The following is a 14393-nucleotide window of genomic DNA, read 5'->3' as shown; positions in this document are numbered from 1 at the left end:
GGATGAGCCTGTGTCTGTCTGGTCGAGGAGCAGCTCAGAGCACCCCGCCTCCGGGCTGTAATGCCAGGCGGACAGGGAGGTGGGGGCACCCGACAGAGCCAGGGAGGCTCCGATGGCTCCCAGTTTTCTGGCTGCTTTGCTTGAGGCCAGTCTGGATTGGCCAGTCTTGGTCTTAGCATTTCCGGCCGTGGCTCCTGGGCCTTTGCCTTGGCTTCCTGTTGGGACCTCAGAATGGAGCAGGTGCTTTGTGGGCTGAGCCATGGTCAGCAGCCTCCCCGAGTGCGTGTTCATCCCAGCTGAGTCAAGGGGCCTCTTCAGACCCTGGATTCAGAGGACGTGTCTGCACTGAGCGTTTGGGCCATGGTAGCAGCTCTTGGGATCTTTCTGAGTGGAGGGGGGCTCAGGACAGGGCCCCCTGGTAGCACAGGAGCCTGTAAGACCCTGCTTGGGTGTCCCAGCTTCTCAGGAACCTCGTTTCAAAAGTCTCCCGTAGCAAACCCCGCAGGAGGCAGTCTCTGTGGGCCAGTGAGGTCCGGAGTGGGCTTCAGAGCCACCTGCCAAGTATGAATCCTGGCTGCTGCACTCTAGGTGGGCACTTTGCCTCTGAGCCTAGGTGTGCTCGGCTACAGAATGGGTTAACAATGGAAATATGGCTGAGTGCACACACCACTTGGCTGGTCCTGACGTGTGCTTGCCATTTGCATTTTCTCATCACTGTGGAAGGCAGCCTCGTGTAGCACTCACCTCAGTGAGAGGCTCATCTCCAGGCCAAAGATGTTTGCTCCAGGGCTGATCCACACTGACAAGAACAAGGCTAGTTTCTGAAGGGCCAAGGAGAAGTGCAGCCGTTCTCAAATGCCCCTGTTGTCCTTGGAGGTGGTCAAGGGAGCAGGACTTGGGTTGGAGAACCGAGAGGGAGGAGGGATAGGAGAGTGCAGAGAATCTAGGGCTGGGGCTCAAGAGTGAGCTGCCCTGAGGACAGATGGGCAGCACCAGGCTGCCCTTGGGAGTGGCCGCTCTCACCCTGGGCTTTGCTTCTCCCAGCAGATTGACTCAAGATGTCGGTCAGCGTCCACGAGACCCGCAAGTCGCGGAGCAGCACGGGCTCCATGAACATCACGCTCTTCCACAAGGCCTCCCACCCTGACTGCGTGCTGGCCCACCTCAACACACTGCGGAAGCACCGCATGTTCACCGACGTCACGCTCTGGGCCGGTGACCGTGCCTTCCCCTGTCACCGCGCCGTGCTCGCCGCCTCTAGCCGCTACTTCGAGGCCATGTTCAGCCATGGCCTGCGGGAGAGCCGGGACGACACGGTCAACTTCCAGGACAATCTGCATCCTGAGGTGCTGGAGCTGCTTCTGGACTTTGCCTACTCCTCCCGCATCGCCATCAACGAGGAGAATGCCGAGTCGCTGCTGGAGGCGGGCGACATGCTGCAGTTCCACGATGTGCGGGACGCTGCCGCCGAGTTCCTCGAGAAGAACCTGCTGCCCTCCAACTGCCTAGGCATGATGCTGCTGTCGGACGCCCACCAGTGCCGCCGGCTGTACGAGTTCTCCTGGCGTATGTGCCTGGTGCACTTCGAGACTGTGCGGCAGAGCGAGGATTTCAACAGCCTGTCCAAGGACACCCTGCTAGATCTCACGTCGAGCGATGAGCTGGAGACGGAGGATGAGCGGGTGGTCTTCGAGGCCGTCCTGCAGTGGGTGAGGCATGACCTGGAGCAGCGGAAGGCGTACCTGCCCGAGCTGCTGCGGAGCGTGCGGCTGGCCCTGCTACCTTCTGACTGCCTCAAGGAGGCCCTCTCGGGTGAGGACTTCATCCTGGCGGACGAGCGCACCAAGCTCATCCTGGACGAGGCCCTCTGCTGCAAGACCAAGATCCTGCAAAACGACGGGGTGGTCACCAGCCCCTGCGCCCGACCGCGCAAGGCAGGCCACACGCTGCTCATCCTGGGAGGCCAGACCTTCATGTGTGACAAGATCTACCAGGTGGACCACAAGGCCAAGGAGATCATCCCCAAGGCAGACCTACCCAGCCCGCGGAAGGAGTTCAGCGCCTCAGCCATCGGCTGTAAGGTCTACGTGACAGGAGGTCGGGGCTCCGAGAACGGCGTCTCCAAGGATGTGTGGGTGTATGATACGGTCCACGAGGAGTGGTCCAAGGCAGCACCCATGCTTATCGCCCGCTTCGGCCACGGCTCAGCTGAGCTGGAGAACTGCCTCTACGTGGTCGGCGGCCACACGTCCCTGGCTGGCGTCTTCCCAGCCTCCCCGTCTGTGTCCCTGAAGCAGGTGGAGAAGTATGACCCTGCGGCCAACAAGTGGACAATGGTGGCCCCACTGCGGGACGGCGTCAGCAACGCTGCAGTGGTGAGTGCCAAGCTAAAGCTCTTTGTGTTCGGAGGCACCAGCATTCACCGGGACATGGTGTCCAAAGTGCAGTGCTATGACCCCATGGAGAACCGGTGGAACATCAAGGCTGAGTGCCCCCAGCCCTGGCGCTACACGGCTGCGGCCGTCCTGGGCAGCCAGATCTTCATCATGGGAGGTGACACGGAGTTCACGGCTGCCTCAGCCTACCGCTTCGACTGTGAAACCACTCAGTGGACGCGCATTGGGGACATGACCGCCAAGCGCATGTCCTGCCATGCCCTGGCCTCAGGCAACAAGCTCTATGTGGTGGGGGGCTACTTTGGGACCCAGCGGTGTAAGACCCTGGACTGCTACGACCCCACCTCAGACACATGGAACTGCATCACCACTGTGCCCTACTCACTCATCCCCACGGCCTTCGTCAGCACCTGGAAGCACCTGCCTGCCTGAGGAGCACCTGCAGAGTCAGCCAGGTGAGGCTCCCCGGGGGCTGCAGAAGGGCCGATGGGAAAGTGTCTCCTTTTTCCCACTCTAGGCGCAGTGGTTAAGCTTCAGTGCTAACCAGAAGGTTGGCGGTTCGAACCCACCAGCTGCTCCTTGGAAACCCTATGGGGCGGTTCTGCTCTGTCCTGTATGGTTGCTGTGAGTCGGAATCGACTCAACGGCAGTGAGTTTTGGCTAGGTACTAGTTGCACGTTCGCAGAGAAGGTTGTGTAGGATGGCAGGTGGCTGGTGCGTCCTTGTCCCTTTCTCAGCTTTGAGGCCGAATCCTGGTGCTGCCTCTTACCTGGGGGTGACCTTGAGCACATTATTTACCCTTCTGTAAAATGGTGAGGGTACCCTTCAACTAGTGCGGAGCCAGTTCCAGTCAAGTCAGCCCTGACTCACAGTGACCCTGTGTGTGTCAGAGTAGAACTGTGCTCCATAGGGTTTCCTTGGCTGATTTTTTCAGAGTTAGATCACCAGGCCTTTCTTCCATGGTGCCTCTGGTGGACTCAAACTGCCAACCTTTCTGTTAGCAGCTGAGCACATTAATCTTTTGCACCAGTACCAGTAAACCCATTGCCATTGAGTCAATTCCAACTCATAGCAGCCCTATAGGACAGAGTAGAACTGCCCCATAGGGTTTCCAAGGAGCAGTTGGTGGATTTGAACTGCCAGCCTTTTGGTTAGCAGCCAAGCTCTTAACCACTGCACCACCAGGGTTCCTGGTTCTCAAACCTGGCTGCACATTAGAACCAGCTGGGAATCTTTTAAAAAGTCCTAAAACCCAGGTCACACCCCAGACCAATTAAAACAGACGGTGGGGCCTAGGCATCAGCCAGCTTGAAGCTTCCCAGGTGCGCCAGTGTGCACTGCGTTGAGGAGCTCAAGGTGGGTGTTGGTGCTGTCGGTACGGAGGGGGCAGGTGCCCGGGCTGTGGGACCAGACGGCTCGGCTCTGAGTCCTGCGTGTCCTGGGGCTGGCTGTGTGCCACTCAGTTTGTGAGTGCTGGGGGTCTCTGACTCCTGCCCTCTGCAAACGGAAAGAATTCCTCCTGCTTGGAGCAGGTCTGGATTGAGGGAAGCCCCCGGCGGGGCTTGCTGTGTGGGGAGTCACTTAGTTCCTCCGCCACAGAAACAGCACTCCTGAGCGAGGAGAGCAAGCAACATTTAGGCACTCGGGGAGTGAGGGGAGGGACCAGGAGACACAGGGAGGGACGTGAGCAGTGGCCTGAGCACCAATGAAGAGACAGATGAGCAGAAAGGAGAAGGCAGGGAAGGACCACTTAATCTGTGTCGCCCCTTCTGGGGACAGGATCCGAGTCCAGTACTGAGGCTGAAACCGGTGTCCTCTCCAGCCTGTGCAGTAGCTCCAAGTGTGAGTAAGGACTGTGACTGGGTGATGGGCCGAGTGGTCACACTGAGCTGGGGGATGGGTTGATAGACGCTTCTAGACTGCACCCCCACCTTGGCAGGTCCTGAGAAAGGCCAGGGGCTGAGGGGCCGTGTCACTCGCATGTCCCATTCTTAGCCCTCCCCACGGGTCCCCCACACCTGGAAGTGGAGGCAGCAGGTCCTTAACCTTAGGGCTGTGAGGTCAGGGATCCCAGGGTGGGGGGCAGGGAGGCAGGGGTCCCTGGGGGTTTCCAAGAAGCTGGGTGGGTGGGAGATAATGAGGGGCTACTCTAGTTATCCCAAGTCCAAGACAAGACCATGGAGGAAGAGCCTTCTGGGCTGGTGACTGGCCGAGGCCCCAGGGCTATCCTGGGGCCAGGATGAATCTCTCTGCCTACCTGACACCAGAGGTCATGCCAAGGGGGCTGCCCCTTTGGCCCCTCTTCGTCAGTGGCCCCATGGCTCTCGTTCTCTGGCGCTACCGTTGAGTGCGGCGCCCAGTGCGCATGTGCTGTCACATGTGCTCAGGCCCTAGGAGCCCCGCCGAGGCTGACTGGAACCAGAAATTTAATTTTCTCAATGAATCAGTGGCTGCTGACAGAATCCTGAAAGCTCTACACGAGCCAAAGCACTCCTACTTAGCTGGGATTGCTCCTAAATGGAATCTGCTGTTTCAGCCATTAAATCAAATCCAGCTGAACTTTCGAGCCCCTTAAACGGATACACCACAGGTGATTGGCAGTGGAAGCGGTAACTATGTGGTGTTGGTTTTGTTCAAGCCAGCCTGGGTAATAGCAACGTGGCTTTGTTCTCTTTTAAGTTTTCTTTTTTTTTTTTAATCTGCTGTCTTCCTCTTTGGGAGAAAAACCTGACCAGCAAATTTCTTGGTCCTCTGGGAAATTAAGCTTCAAAGAGGATGTTGGCATTTCAGCATTAATTCTGTTTTTACTCTCTTGGTTATTTAGGAACCTGGGGGGTGGTCACCTGTAGGGAACGAAGCTCCTCCGACCTCAGGCCAGCCTGGCCCAGGGCCAGGTTTTGGAGGTGGGGTGCGGAGGGCTCTCGTCCCACCCGGACCTCCCCTGCCGATGGCCTCTGGCAGCTCTGATAAGTCTGGTGTCACTCCTCCTGGGGATGCCTGAGGACAGTTCTTCCACAAGTGCGGGCAGGGGTGGGCTGACCACCCCCCAGATTGGGGACTCCCTGCAGCCCCCCCTCCCTGATGGGGCCGGGACAGGTCGGCAGGACCCAGTGAACTCCTTAATTTTCTGGGAACTCCCCTGATTGCAGGGCTCCTGGGAGGGAAGCAAGCATCACCTCTCAGCTGTGGCTCTTCCTGGCTGCTTGACCCTGGACAGGTTACTTAGCTTCCCTGGGCCTCAGCCTTCCCATCTGGAAAACAGGAGTAATAATTATATTGCTCATTGTCATGAGTAGAAGGGATCAAATGAGGTGCATGATTTAGAGTCAGCTTCTACAAGAGGTAGCGAGGAGAAGGATGGTGACGATAATGGTTTAGGAGTGCTTTGTGCTGCAAGGGCCTCTCCATGTCACCTGGCCCAGCCCCTCCCGCTAGAAAAACCTCCCCCACCACAGTAGTCACTGTCCTTGCACTAGGCTGAGTGCAGCACAGGCCTTGTCTCATTCAGCCCTCCCCAGACCTCAGTGAGGAGGCCCTGGATGGTACAAATGGTTCACGAGCTTGGCTACTTCCCAAAAGATTGGTGGTTCCAGTTTACCCAGAGATGCCTCAGAAAAAAGGCTTGGTGATGATCTACTTCTGGAAAAATCAGCCATTGAAAACCCTGTGGAGCACAGTTCAACTCTGACGCACATGGGGTCACCAGGAGTCAGAGTCAACTACAGCACCTGGTTTAGTCCTCAGCGTAGGTGCTCCCGCATCCCCTTTTTAAGGAATGATGAGGCGGGCACAGAGAGATTAACGACACAGACCAAGCCAATCCTGCATCTGACTGCAAAGCCACACTGGACCCCTTCTTCCCAGAGGTGCATCGAGTTGTTTTTTATTGTTGTTATTGTGAAATATATACAACAAAACATTTGCCATTTCAGCCATTTTTATGTGTACAATTCAGTGACATTAATTATGGTCCTCACTGTTTCCACATTTTTCCATCACTCAACAGAAACTCAGTACCCCTTAAGCAATGACTTAACAGAAACTCGGTACCCCTGCATCAATAACTCCCCACTTTCCCCTCCCACCCTCCTCTTCCCGGTAGCCACTAATATTGGTTTCTGTGCATTTGACTAGTCCAGGTATTTCATGGAGCCCTGGTGGCACAGTGGTTAAGAACTATGGCTGCTAACCAAAAAGTTGACTGTTCAAATCCACCAGCCACTCCTTGGAAACCATATGGGTCAGTTCTGCTCTGCCCTGTAGGGTCGCTATGAGTTGGAATCCACTCAGTGGCAATGGGTTTAGGTATTTCATATAAGTGGGATCATATAATGTCTGTCCTTTTGTGTCTGACTTATTTCACTCAAGCTCCAGCCTCTTTCCTGAGACAGACAGGCGTGTGCTGTTCCCACGCTCTGCACAGCCCCTCCTGTGTCCAGACTCTCCCACCTGGACCAGTCCAGCAGTCTCTGAGCCCTTCTTCCAAGGCATCAGCCTGAGCTGGGCTCTTTGGGGAAGGCCCATGACACAGCCTTGGGGCAGGAAGCTGGCACCCAGAGTGAGCCTGGCTCTCCCTGGTTCTGGGGTCTGTCTGTGGTTAGTGGCACAGCTTCTTCAGGACGCTGACCTCTCTTTTCTGCTGCTCAGGTGGCCCTCTCGGTGTTGCCAGGACTGAGTAGGAGGAGCACCGCAGGCCAGGACCTGAGGTTTGACCCTCAGTGGGAAGGCAGCAGGGGTGGGAGCTGAGCCCTGGAACCAGGGCTGCTCGGACAGATTCGTGAGAGAGTAAGTCAGGTGTGTGGCCGGAGAGAGGAGTCAACGGGGCCGTGAAAAGGAACAAGGTTTATTACACTCGCAGACCCTGAGACAAAGGCATAGCACTCCATGATGCAGGGCCACCCAGGGCTTGCACCCAGGGACAAGGAAACAGCAAGCTGGAATTGTAGGAGATGCTTATGTGTGGCAAGAATGGTGGGGTTAACGAGGTCTCCTGGTCTTCATGGGGTTTGGGCATTGGGTACCTGGCCCCAGGACAATTAGGACAGGTGCCTAGTGGCCCAAGAATGTGAGAACCTGATAAGGGGAGTGGTTGGAAACTAGACTTAATCAGCTGCTCAAGAAGGGGAATCAAAACTGGGTCAAAACAGCATTTTAAGGAAATGGTATTGCAGGGGCATAGCACTCTTGAGTAGGATTGAGGCAGGAAGGGCAGAAATGTAGCAGCCTGCTGCTCTCCCCATCCACTCCCACGATAGACGACCACTCACTCTCTCACCAGGCTGGCTGCCACCTGGGAACCCCTGGCCCCGTGCCTCAGCTGGTGGATGGCCAGAGAACAGTTCTGCCCGCTTCCCCCTGCTGTCCCAGTTCCCCCTGCCAGGCAACGGGATTAGGATCCTGGTAAACCCAGCTCCCCTGGGTCGCTGAGAGAGTTTCTGACTCTCAGGTCTCCAGCTATCCCTCCCGCTTCTGTAGGAACACCACTGCTCTAGTCATCTAGTGCTGCTATAACAGAAATACTGCAAGTGGTGGCTTTAACAAACAAATGTTTTCTCTAAGTTTAGGAGGGAAGAAGTCTGAATTCAGGGCTCCAGCTCTAGGGAAAGGCTTTCACTCTTCTGTTGGTTCTGGGGGAAGATCCCTATCTCCTTTCAATTTTTGGGCCCAGCATTCCTTGGAGATTTCTGTGTATCTTGGCATCAGTCTTCCCCTGGGTCTAGGAGGTTCTCAGCACAGGTACCCCGGGTTCAAAGGACACGCTTTTCTCTGGGCTCCTCTTTCTTGGTGGTAAGAGGACTCTCTCTGCTCTATTCTCTCTCCTTTTATCTCTTGTAAGATAAAAGATGATGCAGGCCACACCCCAGGGAACCTCCCGTTATGTTGGATCAGGGCTATGATCTGAGTAAGGGTGTTTCATCCTACCCTAATCCTCTTTAACATAAAACGTAACCTAATCTTGCCTTATTATCCACAGGCAGAGATTAGGATTTACAACACATAGGACAGTTACATCAGATCCCAAAATGGAGGACAACCACACAGTACTGGGAGTCATGGCCTGCCCAAGTTGACACATATTTTGGGGGGACACAATCCATGACAGCCACTCTGGCTTAAGCTTTAAGAGCCAGCCAGCCAGAGGTCCCCCCACTTCCAGCCTTTCCTTATCACCTGAATGACGCCCCCCTCTCGTCCCCACAGCCCTTTAGTTCCCTGTCTTGGTCACCATTTTGAGCCCTTGGTGGGCGCCTGCCTCTGGGCTGAGTGCTTGTTGTCATCACTTCATTGAATCAAAACTGTTTGTCATACGTACTGCTATTACAGATGTGGCCACTGAGACAGAGGGCAGGCAGTTGGCATCACACTAACAGCTCGGACTAGGGGCAGGGTGTGAGCAGAGCTGCCCTGGCCCCACGGGCATCTCTTGGGCTGGTATGGCGTCCTCACATCTGTACCCCTGCACAGCAGAGCTAGGGCCACCCAGAAACTTGGGGGAGGGGGCTTTGCTATGTTGGAAACTAAACACAGGCAGGACCTCCCAGGGCCAGCCTCCCCAGCTCCAGTGTCACATCCAGGGTCTGTGACCTCAGGGGACAACAGCCAGTGGCGGCCAGGAGGCCCCTGGAGTGGGCACCTGTTTCTGAGTTACCCACTAAGTGTGGATTCACTTTCTCTCCCACCAAGTCTTCTGCTTTCCTCATCCCTTCCCCACGCCCTCCCTCCCCCGGCCCAGGGCCCAGGGCAGGCAGGCCGCCAGGCCTGGGAGAACTCGCGCTCTCCTCATCGGCATTGTTGGGGAGGGGCGACAGGGAGGGACCGAGTGGGGGAATTTCAGTGACACCTCTGGGAAAGGCTGAGCTTTGTTAGTCCCTCATGGGGCCGTGCAGCGGGTTTCAGTCACTGCCAGAGGAGGACAATTGAACACATTCCGTCCTGCTCAATGGCAACAAAGAGGAAACCACAGAGCCCAGGCCTCAGGGTTCTCACCAACCCCCATGCGATGGGCCAGCTTTCACTCGGCCTGGTATGGCCAAGAGAGACAGGTGCCGCCTATCTGTCCACGGAGCCATTTAGTTGGCTCGTGTTGGCCACAGCCGGCCCTGTGCCGAGTGTGGGAAGTGGACCCATCCCCGCCTGGCGGCAGACCCTCCGTGACAGCCCGCAGGATGGTGAGAGCTGCATGCACAGGCAGTGGGGTGCCCACTGACCCCACAGCCACGCTGCGGCGTGGAGGGTTGTCCCTGCTCACAGAGAAGAAGCCTCAGAGAAGCAGTACACCTGTGCCCACGGTGCCAAAAGCAAGGCTGGCCCGACTAATGGCGAGCCTGAGGGTGGAGGGTGCGAGTGACCCCCCAGGTCAGGGTCCCTGACGCTGGTTGCTTTGAGGTTTAGTTTAGGGGTGGCGGTGGGTGAGTGTCTGGTGTCCCTGGGGCAGGGGAGGAGATGGGGGCAGGAGGCAGCAGGAGCCCAGGGCCCAGAGGTTCCAGTTTGCCATCTCAGAGAATCTCAGGATGACCCAGCTTTTTGCTTGCTAGAAGCTGGGAGGAATTGTTGCGGGCGGGGGGTGCCTTTAGGGGCCCAACTGAGAAAATAGTGGCCGCCCTGCCCAGCCACGCGTCTGGGATCCTGCTGCGCCAGGGATGGCCAGTGAGACTAGCAGCTAGTGAATGAAATGAATGAGGGGTACAGCTGTATTTTCCATTTAAATGGAGACGTTCTGCAGATCCCCAGTGGTGACTTCAGTTATTTTTATTATAACGTTACCAGAATGCACTTTGGAAGCAAGGATGGCGAGACTGTGGCTCGCTTACTTTGGACATGTCATCAAGAGGGGCCAACCACTGGAGAAGGACATCAAGCTTGGTAAAGTAGAGGGTCAGCAAAAAAGAGGGACACCCTCAATGAGATGTATTGACACAGTGGCTGCAACAATGGGCTCGAACATACCAACGACTGAGAGGATAGTGCAGGGCCGGGCAGCGTTTTGTTCTGTTACACATAGGTTGCTGTGAGTTAGAGCCGACTTGATGGCAACCTAACAAAATAAATACAGACTTAAAACTATATATAAGCTTCTCACGTTTGTAGATCTTATGCAACTACAAAGCCAAGGCAACTGTACAGGGTAAATATGACCAAAGCCACAAAACCAATCATGTTGTCACTATTAACTGATGTTTTGCAGAGACACTCTTGCCTCTTGGAGTGAACTGAATGTGCATGCTTTCTAGAGATCTCAGCTGCCCTGGGCTCCCTGTGTCCGGGAGACCTCACTTCTCCTTTCTCTTGGAGCCACCATGAGACCTTCCTCAGGCAGCTCGGCGTGCAGGGACATCGTCTGGTCTCCATTGGCACAGTGTGCCTCCGTGGTTTTAGGGCCGCCTCTGAGCCGCGGCACTTAGAGTGTGCTCACCAGAGGAAATGCATAGCCAGGCACTGAAATTGTGGGTGGACATGCCAGAGCCCCACATGACCCTTTGGGAGAACTCACATCCCTTCCTTTCCCCTGCCCCACCCCATACTCCAGAGAACCTGGTTTGAGGTTTTTTTGGAAACGGCTTTATTGAGATATAATTCACACAGTATAAAATTGACCCATTTAAAGTGTACAATTCAGCAGCTTTTGGTATGTTCACAGAGTGCGCAACCATCACAAAGGTCGACGTTAAAACATTTTCACTACCTCAAAAAGAAACCCCGTAAAACCGTAAGACTCTTAGACGAAAACATAGGGGTAAATCTTCGTGACCGTGGATTTGGCAGTGGATTCTTAGCTATGATATCAAACGCACAAGCAACACAAGAAAAAAATAGATAAATTGGACTTCATCAAAATTAAAAGACTTGTACATCAAAGGACATTATCATAAAGTGCAAAAACAACCTACAGAATGGAAGAAAATATTTGCAAATCATATATCTTGTAACGGTTAAGATCTAGAATATATAAACTCTTTACAACTCCATAACAAAAACAGACAACCCAATTTAAAAATAAGCAAAGGGCCTGAATAGACATTGCTCCAAAGAAGATATACAGACGGCCAGTGCACACATAAAAAGATGCTCAGTGTCATTAGTCATCGGAAATGCAATCAAAACCACAATGAGATACCATGTCACATATGATAGGGTGACTATTATCCAGAAACAGAAAATAACAAGCGTTGGTGAGCATTTGGAAAAACTGGAACCCTTGTGCATCACTGGTGGGGATGTGAAATGGTGCAGCGGCTGTGGAAGACAGTTTGGCGATTCCTCAGAAAGTTAAACATAAAACTACCTTGTTTGTTGTTAGTTGCCGTTGAGTCGATTCCAACTCACGGCAAACCCATGTGTGCAGAAGCAGATCGCCAGACCTGTCTTCTGAGGTGCCTCTGGGTTCAGACTGCCAGCCTTTTGGGTAATAGTTGAGTGCTTAACTGTTCACACCATCCAGAGACTCCTAGAGCTACCTTATGACCCAGCAATTCCACCCCTAGGTATAGACTCAGAAGGACTGCAGTCAGGGATTCAAACATACTGGTACAACAGTGTTCACTGCAGCATTATTCACAGTAGTCACAAGTGGAAACAACCCAAATGTCTGTCCGTGAATGAATGGGTAAACAACGTGTGTGTGTACAATGGAATGTTAGCCAGTTATAAAAAGCAATGAAGTCCTGATTCGTGCTACACTGTGGGTGAACCTTGAAAACATTAAGCTGAGTGAAATAAGCCAGACACAAAAGGACAAATATATGATTCCATTTATGTGAAATTTCTGGAATAGGCAGAGTCCTAGAGACAGGAAGTAGATTAGTGATTGCCAGGCTTGGGGTGGGGGGAGGGAATGGGAAGCTATTGCTTAAGTGGTACAAAGTTTCCTTCTGGGGTGATCAAAACATTTTGGGAATAGTGGTGATGGTTGCACGATATTGTGAATATAATTAATGCCACTGAATTGTACACTTAAAAATGATTAAGATGGCACATTTTGTGTTATATGCATTTTACCACAATTTTAAAAAAAGGAATGAAAGGTAGATAGAAACCCCTACCTTTATCTTTCACCCCCACATACCCTATAGGGGTTTGGCTGCCTGTGGAGGCTGGGTGATTAGCCCTTCCTGTGGCTGCCGTGTTACTTTTCTGTCAGGGTGTGTGCTCTGAATTTGATCCACTCAGGAGCTGCCGCTGTGGCCTAGGGCCTCATTTCCTGTATGCAGCTCTGCAGCCACATCCCTGCTTGTGGCCATGCTAGGGTTACATTGAGCTGTGCTGTGGGTTCGGCTTTAGAAACGATCACATCAGCAAATATGTTTTATCAGTTGCTTCAGAGATGTTCTCCATGAAGCCTTTGGCTTGGATGAGATGGCTCCATGCTTACCTCAGCCCTAGGGACCACCCTCATCTCCCACGTGAAGACACTGAAGTTCAGAGAGAACAGTCACCTACCTAACATTTATCAAGAACCCACCCTGGAGCGTGAGCTTCATGAACACAGGGATTGTCCTACCTCATTCAGCACCGCGCCCTTACAGCCTGTCGCGGGCTGGCATTGACCTGCTGTGCAGTAAATACTTGTCCAGTGTGTGAAGGAACGTGCCGACTGCCGTCCATACCATGTCGTTTGTTCTTCCTAACACATGGCCGACCATGCCCCCTCCTACCTCCCTCCTCTCAGACCGCTTGTCTGCCCTCATTCACTGTGTGTCCATGTCACCAGCCTCTTTTTATTTAGATTTTCAAAATTGCCAGATTCATACCTCAGGGCCTTTTGCACATCCTGAACTTTCTATCTGGACTGCTGGTGCCCCCTGTCTAGCTAACTCCTGTCCATCCTTCAGGTCTCAGGTTAAATATTACTTCTTCAGGGGATTTTTTTCCTAAACAACCTTCCCACATCCTCCACCAAAATAAAGGTCCTGGTTCTAATCTCTCTTTAATCTTTTTTTTTTTTCCTTCATTTGTGGTGCTTCTCTACTGTGTAATTCTGTATATATTTATTTGTACAAACTGCAGTTTCTCCCACTGGAGGAAGATCCATGGGGACAGTTTGCACCTGTTTGCCCCCTGTCCTCAGGGAGGGCCTAGCACAGTGCCTGCCAGGTAGTGGGTTTTCAGGGAATGTGGTTTGAATGAATGAATGGATGGATGACCAGTATTCCCATATTGCAGGTGAGGAAACCACAGCTCGGGAGGTGACTGAGTTCTTCCACACGATGCTGCTGGTGGATGACAGCATGAGATTCTCACGCTGGGTCGTCTGATGTCTAGGCCTGTGCTCCAGCCCTTATATGCGGCCTCTTGGTGTATCATTTTGTCCCAGATTAGGACAGAACAGTGTAAACACTAATGTTCTCTTTTTCCTCCCCAGGCTCTGCGCGTTTCTCCGCAGCCCTCACTGTCATGGAGTGGCCTTGACCCTGTCTGCAGAACAGGAAGCTCAGACCGGCCCTGGGCAGCGCTCCAAGCGGCCGGAGCCGCCCACCAGCTCGGGGAGCAGCAGCTTTGGGGCTGTCCTGAGCTTTAGACAGGAGAGGAGCCACCTCCACCTCCTTTGTGCCCACCCCAGGCCTCTTCAGGTTTGCAGTGGTTTACGGGGGAAGAGGCCCTCCGGAGGGCACGTGGACTGACCCCAGGACTCCGTGTGGAGAAGAAAGCGTCTGCAGAGCTTTGGGTTTCTTTCTTTCAGCACGTCCAGGACGGGGCCTGGAGGGCATCAACAATCCCAGGTGCAGATACTAGCCTGGGGTGGGGGTGGAGATAGGTAGCCCTTGGGAGGCTGTGGGTCACATAACATTGAGTGCACACCCTTCAGTTCCAGGGCTGCCCTGTCAGGGGCTGTGATATCACCCACACAGGGTGCCCCAGGCCTTGGGGAACAGGGTCCAGCAGGACCGAGTGTAGAAAGTTGCCAAGGACAAAAAATCAAGGCAGGATTTTATAAGGGGCAGAACCCTCCGTGAAATCCCAAGGCTTGATTAGAAAATGTCACCCAGACTCCCCCAGGTT

The 14393-nt window shown here is 53.8% G+C and overlaps 1 protein-coding gene across 1 annotated transcript; it reads left to right on the top strand.

Moving 5' to 3' along the window:
* The first annotated feature begins 1053 nt into the window (after window positions 1-1053).
* Window positions 1054-13907, top strand: KLHL25 (kelch like family member 25). Its single transcript, XM_004372672.2, has 2 exons — window positions 1054-2851; window positions 13756-13907. The coding sequence occupies exon 1, from the start codon at window positions 1059-1061 to the stop codon at window positions 2826-2828; it is 1770 nt and encodes a 589-aa protein (XP_004372729.1). The 5' UTR covers window positions 1054-1058; the 3' UTR covers window positions 2829-2851; window positions 13756-13907.
* The last annotated feature ends 486 nt before the right edge of the window (window positions 13908-14393 follow it).

Source organism: Trichechus manatus, unplaced genomic scaffold (genome assembly GCF_000243295.1).
Source record: "Trichechus manatus latirostris isolate Lorelei unplaced genomic scaffold, TriManLat1.0 scaffold00019, whole genome shotgun sequence".
Lineage (NCBI taxonomy): Eukaryota > Metazoa > Chordata > Mammalia > Sirenia > Trichechidae > Trichechus > Trichechus manatus.
The sequence above is the reverse complement of the archived record's forward strand: the minus strand, read 5'-3'. Positions and strand labels throughout refer to the sequence as shown.